The sequence below is a fragment of the Eucyclogobius newberryi genome, unplaced genomic scaffold (assembly GCF_026437365.1).
Source record: "Eucyclogobius newberryi isolate DKJ021-1_F unplaced genomic scaffold, fEucNew1.0.hap1 SCAF_17, whole genome shotgun sequence".
NCBI classification, from domain to species: domain Eukaryota; kingdom Metazoa; phylum Chordata; class Actinopteri; order Gobiiformes; family Gobiidae; genus Eucyclogobius; species Eucyclogobius newberryi.
Window position 1 is genome coordinate 28,981,553 of NW_027315801.1, and position 23,602 is coordinate 29,005,154.

General features: G+C 39.6%; 1 protein-coding gene across 1 annotated transcript in view; it reads left to right on the top strand.

The window, feature by feature from the left end:
* The window catches only part of LOC140363606 (ERC protein 2-like), a 99,514-nt gene that overhangs the window by 12,726 nt on the left and 63,186 nt on the right, over positions 1 to 23,602 (top strand). The window contains exons 7-9 of the mRNA XM_072450239.1: positions 7,764 to 7,931; positions 19,567 to 19,704; positions 23,104 to 23,298. Of these exons, the coding sequence (XP_072306340.1) occupies positions 7,764 to 7,931; positions 19,567 to 19,704; positions 23,104 to 23,298 (501 nt within the window). The remainder of the gene's footprint in view (positions 1 to 7,763; positions 7,932 to 19,566; positions 19,705 to 23,103; positions 23,299 to 23,602) is intronic.

Sequence of the window (23,602 nt, forward strand, 5' to 3'; positions counted from 1 at the left end):
TTTTGCCTGGAAGTTTCCACAGTATAGCTGTAATTAATTTGGTCATTTACAGCTTGAGGAGGAGTTTGAACAGTTCCACAACATAAGACTCAGGACAGAAAAAGCAAAACAAAATGTACATGGATCATTCCAGAGCTCTATAGTAATATTTAAACCTCTTTTTAAAGCCTTTGATTGGACTCATTTTTAATGTATCACCCAGGGTGTTCCATATACTAACCCCGCTATCAGAAATACAATTACTTTTTTTTTAATAAGTTCTGGTCATGATTATGTTCTCCTAAAGACTCTCTGCTCAAATGACGCCTGAATACAAGGAGTCATATGATTGGTTAATTGATCATGGTGATTATTCAGGTCACAATGTAATCGTAAGGTCTAAAAACTAGTAATCGTGACTTTTTTTAAATAAATAAATTCCACTATTTCAATTAAATCCTTATGCTTTTTATGTGGCATTAACTTTACATTTGCACAATAACTTTACTTCTGCACAATAACTTTACTAACTTTACTTTTTGCACAATAACTTTACTTTTTGCACAATAACTTTACAATAACTTTACTTTTTGCACATTAACTTTACTTTTGCACAATAACTTTACTTTTGCACAATAACTTTACTTTTTGCACATTAACTTTACTTTTGCACATTAACTTTACTTTTGCACAATAACTTTACTTTTGCACAACAACTTTACTTTTTCACATTAACTTGGATTTCATAAAGCTGGTGGTCACTGACTTAACAGTAATGTATTAGAATAAAAGAAAGGTTCAATATCGTAAATTTAAGTTCTTAAATTGTCTGGAATTGTACGTAAATTGGGGTTTTGGTCTTTTTTCTCATGCAAATTTATCCCGATTAAATCAAGAATGTGCTATTCTTAAAAAGTCTTAAATTGCACAATAGAAGTTCTGTAGTAACCTTGAAATTAAGAATTTCCCTTTTTACATTCTCAGTAATCATGAATAATTGTGATGTTTGTGATGATTGTACTAAACTAAAATGATTTCATGACTTATTCAATTATATCATGACTTACTCATACGTCACTACTGCTGTACTCAGGTTGACAAGATTAAAACATTTTAATATGCTTAACTTAACACAAATAGGATTGGAGTAGAAAAATAGTATTGATGTTAGATCTATAAGTCATGTGTCCACAAAGTGATGCAAGTCTGAGAGGAATAGATTTATACAGTAGATGCAGTGAGTCAATGAGTTTTGACTTTGACCCTTTATGGCAACACTTTTGTCTGGAATACACTAATATCCACTTTGCATTTTAGATTTCCATCAATATGTGGAGTGTAAAATGTCCTAATACATTTATATATTATTTATATATTCAGATTCATTGAAGGTTTATTGAAAGTTTATTAAAATTGAACCATTAATTTAGCAATAGACTCATCTACACGGCAAATTACTCTTCAGGTCAGATCTGTGGAGAGGCGACATCGCTGACAGTAAGAATAAGCACTCTTGTAATGTAATCAATATTTAATGCAATACTGTGGAACATTCCAGGTACAGCATTAACACCTCTCAGTTTGCAGTAGAAAAGTTATATAGTACACCTTTAAAATCACATTCTACCTTCTATTATTGTTGCAATATAGCAGGGCTCTGACATTATTTTTTTAAACTGAAATATTCCAGATTTTATGCAGATATAAGCGGTGGAACGGGTCGTTTCCATATGGTTGCCAGAGCGTTAGTGCGGTTTGCCCGGAAACAGATCCTTTGGAAAGCGGACGTGGAGCTGGCGCGCACCACTGGAAATGATCAGGAAAAGTAATCAAAGATGGAGCAAGTGTTAATGAGGGGGAACGCCTGCTGTGGCTCTTCCTTGATGTGCGCATGTGTCTCTTGTCTGTGGATATCTCTTGGTGTATGACTGTGTTGAACAAAGTAATGATGATTAATGAGCAGAGGAGCCGGCCGTGCAGCAGCTGCTCACAGTACGAGAGCGTGTGCTGGACGGAAGAGTTCAGTCAGAGAGCCACCCTCTGGTCCAGCCTGGAAGCATGGCCAGGGGTACATGTTTTGACATAACAGTTTTTATTAAGTATAGTTTATTGGCTGATATAATGTGATCATGATGTTGTCAACTAGGGATGTCAAGTTTATTAGGTGAATTGCTAATTGTGATCAAAATATGATCGTAAAATCAAAATTAGGGCTTTTTAATTTAATCTATAGTCCAGAAAATACATCCAAACAGTGTAACAAACAGTTTTGTCATTCAGAAAGTTTGATTTCATATGGCTGGTCATAAACCTGAGGAATACAAACATGTTCAGACAATGAGAATGAAAGGAAATACGCAGTGTTTTTTTGTCACAATAGTTGTAACACTACACTTTGACATTGTGACATCACTATGGCCAACAAACATTTAGACAATGCCCTTTGGTGTTGTAAGAAACCCTGTTGTTTTATATTACCTCTGCTTAATGTCCATAAAGCCTTTGCAGTGACGTGGCCTATATGTAATTTCCCGCCTGACCTGTTTCTACTTTGTTCTGTCACCTGTTTGAGCTCTGGGTCAGGTAATATCCCCTATATAGGCCCAATCATGTGTGTATAGAATGCATAGAAAGCCATAATTACAACAAGGTTACTTGGCTTTGTTCTTGTATTAATATCAATTGTATCTGCACCTGCAGCTAACAATGTGCTCATATGCATAATATGTATTATGTATGTAAGGCTGTCTAATCTCTAGCAATAACCTAGACACATTTCTATTGCCTCATCAGGAAACTATATGGATTATTTCCCCCCCTTGCACCACACCGACTCCGTACAGTAAGATATACAGTGTATAGTTTGAATACATATTAACCCCAAATGTACATGTTATTATTAATAATACTGTATATTATTATAAACTATTTAATAACCAAGAGTAACTGGTGGCTCTTGATTTCTGACAATGACACACAATATAATGTCATTATCTGAATGGTTTTCTTTAATTATATGAGCTCAGATATGGCAACATCTCTATAAAAGCAAAATGGGTAAAATTTTATTCTGCGAAATATTGGAAGATGAATTTGAACAAACAGACTTGATTATATGGGATGGATAGATCTCGCTCTGGTCATAGGACACAATATTTACCAGTTCTAACTTCACACACTTAATATTTCATCCAAGACGCAAAAACAAGCATCAACATAAAACATATGTAGCCTTGCCAACACTTAACGCTCAACAAGATTAGTGATAATAGCTCCGTATCCATTTTTGCTCTCATAACTCATGAAATCGTTTATCTGGCTCTTTACATGAAACACGGGCCAGAAAGGACTGCATCATGAAACGTGAAAAGAGGAATGCGAGGACACCACGGTTTGTTTTGAATTGGCTTTTGCATATTGTGCCACTGAAGAAAAACCTCTGATCGTTCATAAATTTACATACACAAGCTATATTTAGCTTCTTAATAATAATCATGCTACATTTAAAGCTTTTAGCTGGCTGTGACTGTTTGTTTAAAGAAAGCATTGACTTGAAACATCATATTTTCAATAACACACTAGGGTTATTTTTATGATCTGGCGTTGAGTGAGGTTTATTTTCGGATGAATAAATCAATTGAAAGAGCTTATACTGTATCTGCTTATGCTGTTTCTATGTGGATATATAATTGGATGCAACTTAATCCTGGGATCCTTTTGATATTTGGTAGTCATGACTAGATTAGATCACATTTTCATTTGTTTGACTTTATGTTCTTTACTTAAAAAGGCCGCTGTTGGCACACGGATCCTCAGACAAGGACTCATATTGGTATATTCTAGTTCAGGGGTAAATGCTCTTTTAATTTAATCATAAACCTTGCATTTTACCGCCAATTTATTTCATATTTTGTGTCTTTACTGACTCCTTGTGGCCAAAGTTAATAGCTTAGTCGCGCTACACATTCCTTGTCTTTCCCCTCTAAATGATCAGCTAAAAACCAAATAAATCAACGGAGAAGCCAGTATTATTGAAAACCTTAATTTTGTTTCTGTTTAAAAGATATCATGACACAGATAAACACAAACCAAAGTCTATTCCAAATACAACAGCTCCTATTCCCATATTTCACAACTGGCTTTGCGTCTTTAAAAGCAATAGAAAATTACGTATGGATATTTTGGTGCAGAGCTGGAGGTCCGGGGTGCTGAAAGAAGTGCTGTGGGAAGAACGAGAGCGGTGTTGTTGGATGGAGACGGAGAGAATCTGGGGAGACGAGGAGGAGGGAAACTGGAGAGGAAATAGACGGAGAACAGGGAGGTTAATCAGCCTGACTTGTTAGCTGTCTGTCACCTCAGCATGTGTTTTAGTCGATCACTGACAACATTCCTCACAGATGTGTTGTAGCTGCAGACGGCTTGACCAGTCGTTTTACTAAATAATAAAGTTCTGCATTCCATGGTTTTATGCAGCCCCAGTTCCAGAAAAAAGTTCAAACTAAAACATTCTCTGTGCATATTATAGTATTTACAATAAAGCATTATTCATTACGCTTTTCTGCCATCTGCTTGTCTCCATTGAGATTCTGTTACTTTTCGGAGAATGTTCCACAATATGGCATTAAACGTATCTGCAGTGGCTTGGACTGTATTTGTTCTTCTGGAACTTTCCCACATTCTGTCACGTCATGACCACAAACTTAGATACATTTCATTGGTGCTTTTTGTGACACACAAAATGACAGACATTAGAAGTGAAAGGAAAAGTATATATGATTTCCATTAAAAACAAATACAAAACTGAAAAGTGCAGCATGAAAACGTATTCAGTCGCCCTGAGTCAATACTTTATGGAATCAGAATCAAAATCAGAAAGGGTTTATTGCCATTGTCAATGAATGAACTGCAATTAAAGCTGAAATTCTTTCGGGGTTTGTTTCTACCAGCTTTTCTCACCTACAGACTGATATTTCTGCTCATTCTTCTTTGCAAAACAGCTCAATCTCAGTCAGATTTTATGGAGAGCATTTGTGAACAGCAGTTTTCATATTTTGAATGGCTTCTGGCAAACTGCAAACTTGACTTCTTATGGCTATTTTTCAACAGTGGCTTTCTTCTTGCCACTCTTCTTCTTTCCCACCTGAGCTGTGGATCTCTGCAGCTCCTCTAGAGTTACCACGGGCCTCTTGGCTGCGTCTCTGATCAGAGCTCTCCATGTTCGTCATGTCAATTGTGGTAATTTTGCTGTCTTGGTAGGTTTGTAGTAGTGCCATTCTCTTTTCTTTTACAGATGATGGATTGAACAGTGCTCCATGAGATGTTAAAGATTGTGAAATCGTTTTTATAACCTAACCCTGTTTTAAACTTCTCCACAACCGTATCCCTGACCTGCCTGGTGAGTTCCTTAGAATTCATGATGCCGTTTGCTCCCCAACATTCTCTTAACAAACTTTTTGGGCCTTAACAGACAGCTGTATTTATACTGAGATTAGATTACACACAGGAGGACTCTGTTTAATCATTAGGTCAACATTAAATCTTTCAGCAATCCTCAGGCAACTTCAGAGAGCAACTGGTTCACTCAGGGAAAAGAGGCTGAAAACTGTTGTGTAATTTTCCTTCACAATTGTGTGGCGTTTTGTGTTGCTCTGTCACAAAAAAAGCAATAAACTGTATTGTGGTTGTGATTTGACCAAATGTGTAAAAGTTCTAGGGGTATGAATACTTTTTCAAGCCACTGTATCGCTATGGTGACAAGTAGGCGTGTACCACAATCCACGTAACAAGTCAGATTTGTGGAGAGGAGAATCCGTTCACAGTAAGATTGCAATTCTTATCAGCAATAAAAACTCCTGTAATTGAATTGGATATGATTTTATACAGCATCCAATCAAAGATTACAACATGCAGCATATTATATTTGCTGCAATAATAGCATTTGATTGCAACTATATTAAACTGAAATGATAACTATAAATGGAGTACTTAAAATGTTCAGATTTAATGAATTGCATTTTCAATAAGGTTCTTAAGCCGAAGTCCATAAAACAGACGTAATACTTAATGTTTATGGTGCAATTTCTGTGGTTTATTGTCAATTATTTTGAGGCACTGACAAAACCTTTTCTTTTTTTACTTTTCACATAGTTTCCCAGCTATTGTGGTATTGCGGTGTGGCTTTCCATCTTTTGTAAGCCCCTGTTTTGGTCTTGGAAAGGTGCAGCGTTGCTTTAAAGAGGGAATTAGCAGGGTGTCTCGCTGCACTTTAACAGCTCAGTGGGCTCGAGCAGGTGAGACAGCGGGGATTTCCTGTCCGGCCTCCTTGCTACATTCTTGCTAAATTGTTCTTCGCTGTGTGAAGTTGGGGGTCTTTTTCTCTCGTCTGCTGCAGATGTGATGGAACCCCACAGGGCACTATAAAGATGTGCCTAGACCAATACAGACTGCATTATAAGTGTCACTCCAGTGTGCCTGTTTTTGAATAATGGCTTATGTTTTATGCAAAGAGGAGACTACAAAGACCAGACTCAGTATTAGACGCTGGGTCACTGCCAGAGCTGCAACGCGAGATAAATACTTCACCATCTTACACCTGGGGGTCCTGGCCTGCTTTTAATGGACGCACTTGAGAGGACCTCTGTGCGTCTGCAGCCTGCCCAGTGCGCTCTCACTTTACACATTGAGATGCACATTCATACTGACAGCTATGGTGGAATAACTTGCAGTCTTACGGTAAAACAACCACAATTTTAGCTGTTTGTGTGCTTTGGTTATAGGGCAAATACCAACTTCCTCTTTCATGTTAGTTATTGGCGCACAATTCCTTTTTCTGTCAATTCTGAAACTACCACAAAGAGATTGCCCGCTTCCTTTGATGCAGTGATTTGCAACTTTTTAGAAAAGTACTTCTTGGCACAATTCACCACATTGGGCTTGGGACAGGCTCAAAGACTGAATGTGTTAAATGTGACAATTTGAGAAATGTTTTATGGATTTCAGAGTGATGGAAAAACTAGCACCGTTGCCATAGTTGCCATAGCAATTCAAAACAAATATTACATCTATTGAATGGTCAAAAAAGTCCCCAAAATAGGGGTGTACGATATTGACAAAAATGTATTTTCTCTATAACGGTATTAAGCAGATTTTGAACAATGCATCAGAAATGTTCCAAAATGGGCCTGTAAATGTCTTGATTGAGGTTCAAGTATCGGACATAATGTAAATAACCACAAGATTGCAAAACTATCACTTAATACTATTGTTTGCAATATTGCACTCGACAATTCAGTCTCTTTTTAAGGTTATACTCGATATTCTAATCTAAAAAAACAAAACAAAACAAAGATTTACCTCCTACCTCTACCTCAAATTGCTAACGCTGAAATCCTTAAAATAGGTTACGCTAGAATGATTTAAGTATTATTTACACTTTATGAAACACAACTACTTGGGGCAACACGCACAACATTGCATCAGATAGACTTCTCCAGTTCAGTCCGGTTCACTAACTTCACCATGGCAACAACAATTCCAAATCTAGTGTGAGTGTTGAAGGTGTTGAGAAAGCGCAGAGCCTGACACAGCGAGTGGGACGACTGTGGGAGTACATGTGCGCACGATTCAGATGAAGATGGAGCTTTTTTGATAGATGTTTGCCATAAGTGATCTCCATGTCCCAAAAAAAACCTCCTCCTCCCCGGTCACTCTCAATCACCACATTGTGCCCAATTCAAAAGGAAAAAAAGGAGGATAGAGCGCTAAACTGTGTTGTTTTCTTTCAGGTTGACGCTCTGCGGGTGCGTCTGGAGGAGAAGGAGCAGATTCTGACCAAGAAGACCAAACAGTTACAGGATCTGTCGGACGAGAAGAGCACGCTGACGGGAGAGATACGGGATCTGAAGGACATGCTGGAGGTCAAGGAGAGGAAGGTCAACGTCTTACAGAAGAAGGTATAAGAACATTGCCTCAGACCATTCACCAGATTGAGTTTCACATTGTTACACTGTCTCCACAACAGAACAAACACCAGTAAAGAGGCAGGATTATGAGCTGAGAGTCATTTTCCCTTGTAAATATTTGTAACTAGGTTGATGACAAATAGTAGTGTTTGCCGCAGTGACATTTTCTGCTCACATACGCGTGATATAAGATGTTTGAAAAGGTCCTTTGGGCACTTGTGGGTATGTACAGTATTGGTTCTCCCTCTATGGAACAATAACAAAGAGCCATTTCTACTTCCCATATCCTCTAATGCCCTCAAAAGTAAATCACCGTCTCTCTCCTCGTTTTCCCTTTCGCTCACTGAAATGATTAGACTATAATATCTCATTAGCTGAGCCAACATTGCCAACATAGGAGCAGTGCTTTGGTGTTGGCTCTCTAGTGCGTCTAATGTCATTCATATAATAAATAAAAAGTATTAGTGGCAAAAAAGGAACTTCAAACTCTGGTACATGATTTTCCCACTGTAAAACTGGAAGTAGGTTTTTAAATCCGTTTAACTAATTATCCAGAACTCTTTGGCAATAATACTCTTATGCATTAATGTTTGTGTGAGTTCACAGCTTTAAACCTTTGTTTCAGGTGAAGTGAAGCTGTGGTCCACCCAAGCACAGCCAATCAAAGCGCTGCATTCGGCCCTTAATTGTAGTCTAACAAGACATAAAAAAACATTATTATTAGACGCAGAGCTGTCACATTTTTAAGGTGCACTTTATTGTCTCTGTAGGGACATTTTTGGCACAATTTGTTGCTTTCACAAGATACTCTTAGGTGGAAAACACACAATTTACAACTACACTATGAAGTTTTTAGCAATTTTTTTCTCACAAGGACAAATTTATAGACAGTTTTCTACAGGGAACCGCACAGACCTTCCCCATGTCCCTTCCTGTATATAGATCTTTAATTTATAGTCTTGAAAGCATCTGGGAAATTGAATATACTGGATACAAATTACTCTGGGCCAGTGTGTGTACATAGCCATATATAAAGTATCGACAGTATATAAAGATTTGGGACAGCTGTAATTTGTACATAAAAATGATAAATGACCAACCAAGCTTAAGCTGTAAAACAGACATGCAGCATTTCAGATTGTAGAAGGAGAAACTAGTTAAGCTATCTTTTCAACTTTTGGACCACTGCCTTACATTGTATTTCTCAAGTCTTCTCTTCATCTTATTCATTTCTGACCATTGTAACTTACTACTTGCCTCTTGACCATTTGAGCCAAAATGTATGCAATAGGTAAAGACTGGTTGAACTAAAAATAATGAACAAATGAAACCAAAAACGAAGCAGCTCAGTTGCTGTGGACATTTTTAGCTCCTGCGTATGATAACATGGAACAGTGGCGCTCTGTTGCCGCCCTCATTATACAAAACCATGACCAATGCATAATGATGTATTTATTTATTTGTTTCTCTTTCCCCGTTTTGATGGGCCGTGGCTGTAAAAGGAACACATGCTGAGCTGGTCGCCGTGTGGTTTTGGCACACATGTGTTATTCATGTTCAAACATTGTGGTCATCGTGATCCATATTCATGCTTTTTAAAGGTCGACCCGTGTCCGTGGAAGTGTAGCGCCGGCTCGCACGTTCAGTCCGCTCTTGTCTGCTCCAAGCGTGTGTGTCTCAGTAAAAGAGCTATGTCCCGTACATATCAGTCTGCTATTTCTAATGGTGTCCGGCAGCAGCAGCGTCTCTCAGGGGGGACCAGCCGGCCTGCGTGCCTGCCCTGTCAGCACTCACTGCACTGGTTTCATCGCCGGCTCGGGCCTAGTATCGTCAGCACAGCTCGGGCTTCGTCTGTGTTGAAAAGCAGAACAGGAGCAAACAAGAGAGCCACAGGAGGAGAATAGAATACACTGACAAACTGTTTCCTTTCGCTTCCTCTTGTCATTTTTCCCCCTTTATGAGTTAACTTCTGTCTTTCCGCCGAGTAAGCCGAGAAAACCAAAGTGTATCGAGTGTCTCTTGCTGTATATTAGTGTAAAAAATGAGCACTTAAGAGCAGGATTACGCTAAGAGTTCTTCCAACACACTCCGGGTTCTTATTTGGCCTCCTCCTCCCACATGTGCACACTTCCCCAACACAATACTGGCCCTGTTGAGTGTGATGCATATGGATAGCAAGGGGAAGTGGTGCTGCTCTTGATAGAAAGCAAAATATTGGTGCAGTGTTTGTTGTGAGATTTATGTTGGAGTGCGTGCACGCTGAGGGCAAACAAAATATGGACTTTCTCAGAGCTTATGTGGACGGACTTCAGAAGCGATGGGTCATATCATTCTTCACTTTTACACTGCTGAAATGGATTATAAGAGGAATTTGTCTTTTTTGAGTAGCAATGCACATAAGAAATGGCTTATGTATAAGATAAGATAAGATAAGATATTCCTTTATTGTCCCACATGGCACGTGGACAACCATTCACTGTCAGACTCACTGTTGTAGGGATCTTGTATCTCTTTTAACATGAAAGGAAGATTCAAACATATACAAATGGCACAGGACAAACATAGTCCTTAGTATGAAGTCCAAAGTCTGTCAAATTTGTTCAGTGTCCTTGAATGTTGGTTCAGTTTCTGTTCTTTGTTACTGCCTTCAAGTATCCATTTATCGTGTCCATGGCAGGAGTTTTGAGGCCCAAATACATAGTTCTCATGTCATGTGGAATACCAATACTGAAGTCTGAACAGTTTGCAGTGCTTTTGTTAATATCGGATATTGTATGTATAGTTTTCAAGGATTGGGGATGTCATAATTATGTGGTTTTAATCTGTAATCTTGATTTTATAGATTCCAATTACTTTTATTTTAGTATCGAATACCTATAAGGAGATAGTCAGGGCGAAATTATTTAATTCCTACAGAAATGTATTAAAACATGTGTTTGAATGTATTAGTTGATGTGGAATTATGAGACAAATGTGGAATGTCTGTCCTGAAAATGAACAGCTTTTTATGACTTTTATTTATCATTCAGAAAGTTTGGATTTTATGACTTCTCTACTAAGAATAGAGTCCTTGATCCCATGAACTAATAAAGTGAATACATGTTTATGATGTAGTGTAGCGGCCCTGAAAGACACGTGTGGGACTCTTTCTTAGAGGGCAACACAGCATACATTCCCAACAGTTTGTGTGATCTTTTGATAGATGTGTGATGAGGCCACCAATGGCTTTCATCCTAATAGGTTCCATCTGACCAATCAGAGTGCAGAGACAGGCCTCCAGATAAGGCCGTCAGAACATGGGGAATTCCTGTAAACGGCCCTGCGCCTGCGACTTCGGCCCCCTCGACTCCTATCAGCAATCAGCGCTGAGCTAATGGTGCAAGCCTGAGGGTCGCTGATTGGAGCCAGGCTAAAAATCACTCAAGACAAAGCCTCTGTTCCTCCAGCTTGACCACAGGTTGTACTACGGGTATAAGCAACTCAGTGGAGATGCTGATGACACGCTATAAGTCCGATCCAGATTTTTCCCCCCTTAATCCTGTTCATCACATCTGCTGCACTTGCCCTAAATCACAAACTAACTGATTTACAGCTTGGATGTTGTACATCAAAGTAGTTCCATTGCTCTGTTCTGAATAGAGAAAAACAGTTGATATTCACAGTGCTCGACAATTAAAGTGTAATTATCCAGCTTTGATTGCCACATTCCACATCTGAGGTAGATAGAGATAGGGTTCTTGAGCATAAAGTCAATCTTGTGTCCAAGATAAATCAGTCTAAAACAACTGTCTTTCATTCTGCTTAAGTGTTCATACCATTTATTAATTTATGTGTAAACGTGATGGCAGTTGGTTATTGTTTAATTAGTATGTCTGAATGCAGAGGAGCGCCTGCATATGAATGACTATGTTGAAAAATGGGAGAGAGCGGAAGGAGGGAGGATGTCTGCTTGTCATGCATGCAATGCACAAGCTGAACATAGAATAACATTATGATAACAATCACAAACTTAAATATATATGCTGTGATCTCTACACATGAATACTATCAGAAAACGTTTGTGCTTTCATGTCTGCTCCTCTGCTGTTTATCCACCACCACAATGGTTGGTTTGCCATTACCATCCTGTCATTCTATATCTGGAAGTTCCACAAGATCTTGGCTCGGTTATTCACTACCACCTTTGGAGGTGTTTCCCACTTTGATGCCGGGGTTTCCAGTCCATACTCTGCAGAGATGTTCCTGTATGCTTTGCCAGCCACTTGGTTATGGTGCTCCATGTATGCTTTCCCTGCCAGTATATTACACCGTGCAGTTATGTGCTGGATTGTCTCTTTTCACAGCCTGTTCCTGTGCAGCCATGATGAGTGCTGTCCTTCAGTCTGGCCTGCTCTAGCCATTGGTAGGATTTCGTGGTATCAGCCACTTCAGTTATGTTCCGGTGGTACATAACATGTTGGAGCTAGTCCTCCCACGGTGGTCCCTCCTCCAGCGCCTCATCCTCTGTTTCCCATTGCCTGAGAAATTCACTGAACACGTCTTCTGTTAGGGCCTTGTCCTTGATGTAGTTGTAGAGCTTGGATGTTTCATCCTGGATAGTAGTTCTCACACTCACTAGTCCACGGTCTACTTTCTTAGGGCTAGTGTACAGTCTCAGGGTGCTGGATTTGGGGTGGAACCCTCCATGCATGGTCAGGAGCTTTCACGTCCTAACAGCTGTGGTCTGTACCTGTATCTCTTATTATTCCTGCAGAGTATCTGATCACTGGCAGGGTGTAGCTGTTTATTGCCCGGGACTTGTTTTTATCATTGAGCTGGCTTCTGAGGACTTGCCTCACTCGTTGTTGGTATTTGGCTGTTGCTGCTTTCCTTGTTGCCTCTTCGAGGTTTCCATTTGCCTGTGGGATTTCACGGTACTTGTAACCTCAATGTCTGCTATTGTTCCTTCTGGGAGTGAGACCCCCTCTGTGTGCGTTACCTTCCCTCTCTTTGTCACCATCTGACTACAATTCTCAAGCCCAAATGACATCCCAGCGCTGTAGATCCTGGTCATTTGGATCAGTGAGTTGCTGTCTCGCTGGCTCTTAGCATACAGCTTGATGTCATCCATGTAAAGGAGGTGACTGGTCGTATCCCCATTCCTGAGTCGGTATCCAGTCTTGTTGATTATTTGGCTGGAGAGGTTCAGGCCTATGCAGAACAGCATTATGTATCTACAATATGTGGATTTTTTTTTATTTTTTATTATTGAGTACCTGCTGCTTTTGTTTTTCTCTACAGCCAAGTTTGTTAGGAGCAGAATAAATGCTTGGGAGTCACAGGCCTCAGTCCTAATCCAAGTGAGACCCATAGAAAATTCTGTCTCTCCCACTTGATCCTGGTTCTGCTTTGATGAGTGTTTCTTTCCTTGGCCTTTGAATGGTTTCTGGAGACGGTGTACATATAATATTGAAGCATGGAAGAAACCTGTATCCTGTGACTTCATTCTTCATTCATTCATTCATTATTTATTGGTTATAGCTGCATTTAACATTAAGAGCAGACATTGCAAAGGCATATTACTTTTGTATGCAATAACAGTTTAAATAGGCACAAAAATCTTTCAGCCTATAAACAAAGTGTTTAGTGTTTTTTTCTTTAGTCCTTACGCATCACTACTTTTACCATTTAGTTACCAATACCATAGGACCGACTGCATGTCCACACTGATCAGAGAAAGGTACAAACAAGAGAAAGCTGAAATAACTGATAAATGAGCGGATCTGGGATGGCCATGTGTAATTGGCGAAATAGCAAATTAGCTCAGAACGAGCTCAGAAGATCACCAGAGCTCTACCTACGACATCACAAATCTGGGAAATTTGGAACATGCTCAAAGGGCAGAGAACTTACTAAACAGGATTCATCAACAACAAGTATGAATGAAGCTAAATACAACTCCAGGTATATTATTGATGATGTTATAATATGGTTTAATGCTCAAAAAAATAAAATGTTGCATATGTGTCCTTTAATGTGTATTAATAAGTGATTTTTTGATACTTTACTAGAACCTGAATAACCACTAACTAACTAACAAAGACATATGCCTGGACCTCGTTTATCTAAACCGCTGGTGTCTTCTTCACACTTCACAGTTTTGGGTTGGGAGGTTTTCGAGGTGATATTCAAGAGGAGGTGGTATTCACGTCTTCCGAGTGGCCTGGGCATTGTTTATCTCCTTAACCTCCTCCAGCGGCGTAAACTAACTTTTGGTTCCAGACCTGAAACGCTGGATCTTTCTTTGATGTCAACATAAATATGAGGCTTTTCTCTCTCATGGAGCAGTTTCAACAGGAGCTTTAGCTGTTGTATAAGAGCGTGTAAGAGCTTCTACTTTCTCCTGGAAGTTTCTCTTCTCCTCGGCCCATTGCTGGACCTGCTCCTACTAAACTTAAGACCAGTAGAACATCCTGATGAGCTGCTGGTTCTCTACTAGTAAATACATTTATCACTCTATTGTGTCAGAATACTTTTGAATTAACAGTAAGTTTAGGGTTTGCATCTTAAAGCAAAACACTACCGGTAAATTCAACAAATAAGCTTTCATGTGGGAACAACTAGATTTGTCCAATTTGCACCTCAAGATCTTTGTTAGTTAGTTGTATAGATTTATATATTATATAGTAACTTCAAAGGCCATTTTCTTCCAATGCATTTTCCTCCATAGAGACATAACTACACACACCAACTTGATTACGTATTACGATTTTGACGGATTGTGCAAAAAATAAAGAAATAAAGAAACATGTAAAACAAACAATTCAGAGGATAAAATGGCCAACTAATTAGTTTTTAAGTTTTACCTTCAACTTTACCTACCTTTAGCTTTCTTAAATGGGAAAACTGCAGACGAGACTAAACCTTCACTGTATTTTTTAATAAGACATTCAAAAAGACTTAATTATATTTCGTAATAACGGCCGTTATGTCCAGACGAGACCAGACTTTCACTCATAAGTTGATTTGAATGTTTTTCTTTGGTTCATTAATAACTCTCTCAGAAGTGGTGCTCCTTCAACATAAAAATGAATGGCCTTTTCTCTCATTTTGTGGGTGATTTCAGAACATTTTTGCCTTGACCCTCCCTTCCTCACCACATTTCTCCCTTTCTCACCACTCGTTATATTAAGTCACTATTCTGTCGTTCCGGACTATAACACATGAGTAATAGCAGTTTAAGCAAAAGCAGGGTGACATAAGGAAGGTAATTTGAGGTGGGGAAGGAGTGAGGTGTGATTTTGTTACATTGTCTCTCCTTCATTGCGGGTTTGGACTCTGCAAATACAGGTCCTCTGGGTGCTTTTTGTGTTGCTCTAACTAACTTCCTCTTCAGTGGCTCATTACATCTCAGCAATTACACGAGGCTCAACTTCAACTACTGCTTCTATGCAAAAGTGACTGTCATGCTTGACCAGGAAATAAACCTGTGTCTGTATTTGACCACATAAGGGCGCCAGATTACACTAAATGATGCCCTGACTGAATAAATACATTTCTGGTGGAACTGAAGTTAACAGGACCTTCTAACGTAAACGCTTCTCTCGCTATAACTTATTTTATGTATTTCTTCCTCTGGCATTGCTATCCAAACCCTCTGTCAACTTGTATTATTGTATTTGATTTGTAAATGAATTTGGTATGTATCTTGGAATCTCCTTTTGATGTATATGGACTTGGGAATGGCACAAAGAGTACAGCCACCAGTGCCCTCTTGTGGCTAGATTAAAACTGTCTATTTAAAGATTTATTTATTTTTAATTCTCATCCAGCCTGTACAAATCCCTTAAATAATCCTGTAAATTATTGTGGGAATAAAATAATACTTTGTACAGATGGGAACAACATGCCTCAAATTCAGTGAAAACAGACTCAAAGCCCATAAAAGTCTCAACTGTTTTATTTGGATGACAAATTGTAGTCTTTTCTATGTTTCGGACTGTGGCCTGGATTTGTGTAGGAGGAATATTGACAGTTACTACTTATTGTTCAGTTTGTGGTTATTTTCCCTTTGTGCATATATGTTTAGTTTGACATATCGGTGCCAGGGTCTTTGGGTTTTACAGTGGTCCCTGTCATATTTTCAGAAGGTGATGACAAGCGCACAGCAACAAGAATCGTTTTTAGAAATGGCCGTTCCATTATTGTTTTGGTATTTTTATTACTTTGGATGGAGTAAAGAGACGTTTTGTGGTCTCTCCCCAGTCCAGGCTGTTTTTAGATACTGGAATGTATTTATTTTTCGTCAAAGTAACAAAGTCTTCTACACTTTACATTTCTTCCATTAGATCAGAGCTCAACATGTCCTAATGGTCTTGAAAGGCTTTTGGTTGCAACCACAGGGAATCAACAAGTCTCCCACCGGACAATAAAGCTGATTGAGCAAGAAGTGGAAATTGTGGCGCTGACAGCTATTTGTTTTACATGAATGCTTATCTGCTTTTCAAGTCACTGTCAAAACAAAATAATGCACATGTTTATTTATAAGTTTTGAACCAATTACATTTTAAGGAACAGGTTCTTAAACTGTGATGTATTCGAAAGTCTAATGTTAAGAAATATGTTAATGAGTGAGTGATAAAGCACTTGTCTCTACAAACCTGGACCATTGTAGTTTAAAACACAAATCACAAAACATTTCTGATAAATTATCTTAAATCTATTCTTCCTTAGCTTTTGACAATGCATGATTAATTGTTGTAATGAGCGTATAATGATTTTTTCTTTTCATAATCAACCAGGCCGACTCACCACGTCTATATTAAGGTCATCCGTAGGCAATCGCATCATCAGTCCCACTTTTGAAATACTTCTCATGATCTAAAGAGTAAAGCAGTAAACCCTGGGGCAGGTTGTGCATGGGTCGTGACTAAGACAAACGTCATGCTTTCTGACTAGCGCACGCTGAGGTTCAGACTGGCTGGGACAAACACTGAAGCTGCCTGAAGTAGGTGGTCTTGTGTGAGGGGAAGTGTTCGCGGTGGGACGACATATGTGCACTAGTTTAATGATAAAGGCCTGTGTGCGCCTGGCTGCATATCGCCTCTTGTGATGCGTGAGTGCAGTTTAAGGTAGCCCCACAGACCGAGAGATAAAGTGAATGGCTGCTGTTCTCATCATAACATCTATACTAGTGGAATGGGAGAGGCCCCTTTGCTCCCAAAAAGGCATGTGGCTATTCTGCACCTCCACAAAAGACATTTCTCTTCTCCAACTATGTTTAGGCTTCCAGAGTTTCAGAGAAAGTATTCTTCTGCTTCTTTCCCAAATCCTTGAACATGTCACAAGCCAAGTTTGATGTTTTTTAATACATACATCCACATAAAACCAAGTGAAAAGGCATTTTTTACATTAGAAAGCTCAGACTGTTGACTGCATGACAAGGCCAAAGCAAACGGCTGGTGAAGAATGTTATCTATTATCAAAGACCAGAGCCCACATGCTCAATTTGAACTGAAATAAAGCTTTTAGGTGCTTATAAATTACTCAAAATGGTGTGTATATTACAGTATTTCAAACTTTTAAACAAGACAGCCCAAGGCTAAAGCTAGATATTGGTCTTGTTTGTACTTCTTTGCCACAGCAGAGATAAGCATGTTATTCGACTTGCTATTGCTAACGCTTGGTTATGTAATGTGTTGTTACTTTCACTTGAATATCCAGCATAGAAGAAGTTTGATTAAAAAAAAAAAAACATATTTAGAAAGCTGACATCAAAAGAGAAATATCCAGGAAAATCAATATGAAGTGGTCCAACTGCAGATTTCTCAGGCTCTTTAGTTCAAACACACCCACGGAAACCATAAATTGCCTTGAGTTTTATCAGACTTTGATAGTGTGAAGCTTTCCCGTCATTCCCTGAAGGGCTGAGTGTTCCTATCGTTTGTGGAGTGACCCACCAGAGCCTGTAGCTGGTTCAGTAATGACTGCTATTAACCTATCAAGATCTGCCCAAGAGGACTTGCGGGTCTTTCCCACCCCCCTGCCACTAACCCGCCTTTGCCAAAACCAAGATGGCCCCATTAAATCCTCACTTGTGCACCCCAGAGACCAGCGAACACCAAAGTCTGCAGTCTAATTGGATTCATTTGTAGAAATTTGTACATTATCTATCTGCGTACCCATGACTGGTATGTGGCCCGTTCCCCCAATGGGCATTTTCAGCCCGTCACACTTTCAATTGCGCTAGGTTTTTTTGTGCTTTACTTTGCCATTATTGGATTCTCATGTTCACAAAATAATGGATTCTTTCAGGGGATGTGTGTCTTGTATTGTACAACATATGCCCTGGTCTTGAAAAACCCCACTTTGGGTCAAATGTGGTATTAATGCTTTGCAGAAGTCAGTGAATGGTGCTTTGTCTGTTCTAAAAAAAAAAAAAGAAGAAGAAGAAGTGAAAAATGAAAATGGAAACATACACAAGTCGGGCATGTACTTTAAAACTGACCTACATTTCCAACTAATGAAAAGAATCATCGCTACGCTAAAATTATTGTGTTCAATATGATGATATGCCACAAGCAAGTGTCAAGCCACCAGATGTCCTGTCCTTTGAAATACAGTCGTGGGCCTCGGGGACGTCTTTGGCACACTGTCCCATCTCAGCTGCATCTGCTAGTATTTTGTCTCGTAAACTTTGCAGCGTGTTGTGTACAAGGCTTAGTGTGTGTCCATCTGATAAAGTTGGGTGAACATAACTTTTACCACCACAACTGCGACACAAGGTTTGCCACAGAAAGAGTTGATTTTGTGATGCATTCTGAAAATGTTTTCCAATTGAATGTTTTATTCACAGGAGATAAGAAGCGACACCAACATAAGGCTGACCCAAACCATTTTCACAAGTGCAGGTTAAAATACAATTGTGGACCTGACTGAGCATCCCATTTTAAAAATATACTTTTTTCTTTCTAAATTGTGATTTCCTTATATTGTCTATTACTCCTATGGTTACAACATTCCTGTGTTATGTTGCTATCAAATTAAAATATTCCTTTAACAGCTCACATGACATGTATCCCTTATTGTGCCCCCCCCTACCTGTCTGACCTCCTCATCCCCCACCGCCCCACCCGAGCTCTCCGATCCTCCTCCTCTCTCACCCTGACTGCACCAACATCCCGACTCAAAACTTTTGGCGACAGAGCATTCTCCCGAACAGCACCCCGACTCTGGAACTCCCTCCCCCAACCTGTCCGCCACTCTCCCTCACTCACAACATTCAAATCCCGCCTAAAAACATACCTCTTCACCCAAGCCTATGACCTCCCCTACCCCTAGCCTCCTCTACCCCATTGCCTACTCTTCTACCCCCTGTTACATCCCCATCTTTTTCTCTCTACTTCTTCTGTCTTGTTCATTTTATCTGTATATTAATGTGTTCTGTACGTGTTGTCCCCCCTGTCTGTAAATACCCCCCCTTTTTTATTATGTTCAGCGTCTTTGGGTCACTGAAAAGCGCTATATAAATAAAAGTTATTATTATTATATGGATTCAAAATATTCCCCTTATATCCCCACTTATAAGCTGTGTTGTACGTGCAATAACCCTCTTCCCCACTTGTTTTGTTTCTGTCCTGATTTCTAGATTGAAAACCTGTTGGAACAATTGAGGGATAAAGACAAACAGCTGGCCGGGTTAAGGGAAAGGGTCCAAGGCCTTCAAACCGACTCGAGCAACACCGACACAGCCTTGGCCACACTGGAGGAGGCCCTGTCTGAGAAGGTACATCAGACACTGGGAGAAAAGGGGTGTTACAGGAAGTTGGTCGAAGGTATGCCTGATTAAAGTGCATGCTTTGTTATGACTCACCGTCCCTATTTACTGACATTATTCCAAAATTTATAGGCACTGGACCACAGGAGATGAGGTGCGCCATGCAGGCAGAGACACGGGTTAGAAAGGGCTACAGTTTACATAGACACAGCATTAGTTCATGTCTGTAACTGTACAGAACATAAGGAGGAGATGATCTATGGCATGAGTGGAGGATATAAATTTTGAAAGGGGGTCGCATAAGGGAATGTAACAGCCAGAAGAGGCAAGTTTAGATGGAAGTGTCAAGAGGTCATGGAATGCAAAATGCTTATGAATAAAAAGGGTGCTGTGTGAGAAATGCACAATGGGACCTCCGGGAAAAAAACACTAATGTTGTTGAAAGGTTTTTGCAGCCAAGTAGTGTTGTCGCATTTCTAAAATGTGACACTTAGATACTAAAGGCTGGTTTCTAGTCGAGCATCAAATTGACATGGATCATCTGCTGCACAGCCCTGTGACGCACATGGCAGCCAATCAGAAAGCTCACTGTGCTTGTGGTGCTGTTAGGGCTGTGCACGTGCACCTTGGCCAAAATGTTAGTTTGCGTTGTGATTGGTTGATTGAAGACATTATGGACAAATGATTCAAAGCAGCTTGGAATGACTAAAGTTCTGCGCAGACATGTCTGCATATGACCCTAATGTGATTGGGTTATTCTAGTTTTTATGAAATCATTTTAATTCCCACAACACACTCAGACCCTGATGTGCTTTGCAGAAGCACAATTACTCGATGAAGACGCAGTACTCAGCTGAATGGAGGTGTCCTCTCAAGTATAAACCAGCCTGTGAGAAAAGTCTCGATACTTAAACAATATGTTTGTTTAATATTACCATGTGGTCTTTTAGTTCTGATAGAAATCAATACATTAATCAAGGAAAGGTCAAATTCTGTCCTTTTTCCAGTGTAAATTTTGTCAATCAATCTAATTTTGATATGAGTATTAATTAACAACTTTCATGTTTGTTTGTTTCATCTGTCAAGATATGTATCTTGTTTTACACCTCTTTACATTCATGTCCTAAACATATACTCCATAAACACACTGATTCTACACTATGGTCCTGGTAGTGGTCTTTTGTGTTCTCAGCACATTCACTGACATTTTGAAAGCTGGACATTTCCAGTAGTGTTATTGAATAGTTATCCTTCTTCAACTTTGCAAGCATGCCATTCCTTTTCAATTGTATTACATTTTATTGGCACTCTTTGCCTATGTCTCGATGTAAAATTAAGTTATACAGTGGGTTAGTTTTAATTTTCATGCATAATGTTCGATAACAAAAGGGCTCCGGTGCTTTTTGCACATTTGATTTGAAATTGGAGGCAAATTTAACATTATAATATGGATCCATGAAATGTCAAACATCCTTGTCCGTCCAAACACTATCTGAAATGACTGGCTTGATTTCAGAAGGACTCTGTCTTGCTACGGTCGATTGCATGCTCAGAGTTAGTGCAAGCACGCATATTGTTAGGACTATACTCTAAAATGATTGCTTTGGCACAATAGGCACAGAAAGGGCTTCCAAGTCTCATGTTTGTTTTTGTTGTAAACCAAAAGATGGATTCTGGTTTACATTGTGTTGGCATTGATTGCTGGCTAAGAATTCCCAGTGAGGCCAGATGCAAATGTCTAGCTCTATTTCTCAAAATTAGTAGTGTATTGTACTGCATCTGTTTTTGGGCAAACATATTGAATTTGCATGAATTACTTGCAAAATTCATTTGAAATGAAGCAGATTTATTCCAAGCTTAAAAGGCTCACTCTGTCACTTGCCAACAGTGAGTAATGGAAGTTGTTGATATGTGCATCCTCTTGGCTGACTTCACTGGGACCCAATGTTTTTAGTTAAAATCATCTTTTATCACCTAAATGTGTTTTTGTGTTGTCAGGAGGCTATGGAATGGATGGGGCCATAGCAATATAAAAAGGAAATTCTTTTTCTGTCAGCCCATGTATTTACCCAGAAACCACTTCAGATGTCGCCTGCACAGCATTCAGCAGTGATGAGGAGTGTGCTGGTTGAGCTTTTGAGATTTTGCGGTGAAGAAAGGGTGTGTGTATTTGTGTTTACAAGAGGTAGAGTGTGTGTTGCTAATTGCACAGCCTGTCACAAACTGGCTGTTGGAGCCAGGCTCTAGCCACAGTTCTGCGGTCCAAATTAACTGGCTGGAGCTGAAGGCCTCGGCTGTATGTGAGCTTTGGTATATGTCTCTGCCTGGGTTCAAAAGGTGGGATAAATTCTTGAAAAATGTACTAAAGGCAAAGTAACCCAACCCAAAAGCACCTATATTTATTGTGTTCAAGTCAACGTCTAGTTAACCTATTTGTTCTTTTTACTATAGCCATTACCACCACCGTAATAAAAAAAATCTACGAACCCCATTCTTCAAATATTCATGTGTGTTCCACATAAGTCTGTTTATTTCCTTCCTCTCAGGGGATGTTATGTGTGTTTATGCAAATGCCTCACTTTAAAATCTCTGTGAGGCCGTTTTTATTATCACATCCTGGTCTCCTTTCCCAAACCCCAAACATCCTTCAGATATTTTATAACGTAGGGAAAACACCCAGGACCTAATAACCATGTGGTCTGTCTCTGGCGATTGCAGAGCCCTGTTTGCAGTTTTGTACAGTGCCAGCTCTAGTTTTGGGGGAGTATTTGTCTAATTACCCGGGGGTTTGGAGCTGCCAATCATGCGGCGATGCCACATTGTAAAACCTGTTTGCCGGGCCGTGTTCTGTGCCTAAATAAACACCTGAATAAACACCTTCATAATAGCTACAGTCTACTCCGACACTTCATCTGTGGTGTTCAGTGTCCAGATTAGAGAGAGAAAGCTTTGGCCTAAACTTTTGCATACTGCTTTATCAGTTGGCAACGCGGGGCTGTTCACAAGTGATCTGCGCTACTTTCCAATTCTATAAATCTGTCTTTGTCCCTCAACACTTTTCCTTCCCTTCCTCATTCTCTCGCTGTTCCACTTGGCGCCGGTTTGCCTTCTTCGCTATTATTTATGCAAGTATTATTTATTTATTTGTCTTTGGCCGCGCTCCGTGAAGCCTGCTGGCAAGACGTTTTGCTCACAGACCAAGTCAGATGTATAAAAAAGATTGAAGACAAAATGATTGAATGGTTATCCTTGCACAATAAAGATGTACTATAAATTCCATAGTGTTATTTACTGAACTTGATGAACTTGCTGGGGCCCTCACTCACACACGGTCCCAAACTCGAGCTTGGACGCACTCTAGTTTATGGGTAATGATGAATTCACGTTATTTTGTCTTTGCACTTGTAGGAACGTGTGATTGAGAACCTGCGAGAGCAAAAGGAGCGCGAGGATAGGATGAGGCTGGAGGACATGGAGCTTCTGAGGAAGGAAAACCAGGAACTAAAAGACAAACTGTCGACCCTTCAGCCTCAGAGACTCCTACAGACCAACAACCAATCCACAAGCCCGGCTCCCGGCCAAACCCAGCGCATCGAAGCAGAGGTCAGTATAATTCATTATGCTGATATTTTTACTATATTGCTTTAACATGATTGTCACTTAAAGGTGAACCAATGATTATTTATGTTTTTTATCTGTTTGCATTGGGATTTAAATGCATATTTTCCTGTTTGAATTACTTTGTGTACAAACTGTGCTCTACAAATACACTTCTCTTGCATATGTGACTTTTCCGCTTGTCTCCATGTTACTGCTTTGCCTGGAATATTCCACAGTATGACATTAAAACCTTCTATGTGTTTTTATTGCTCAAAAATACATTGAGAAACATGGATTCTTAGTGTAA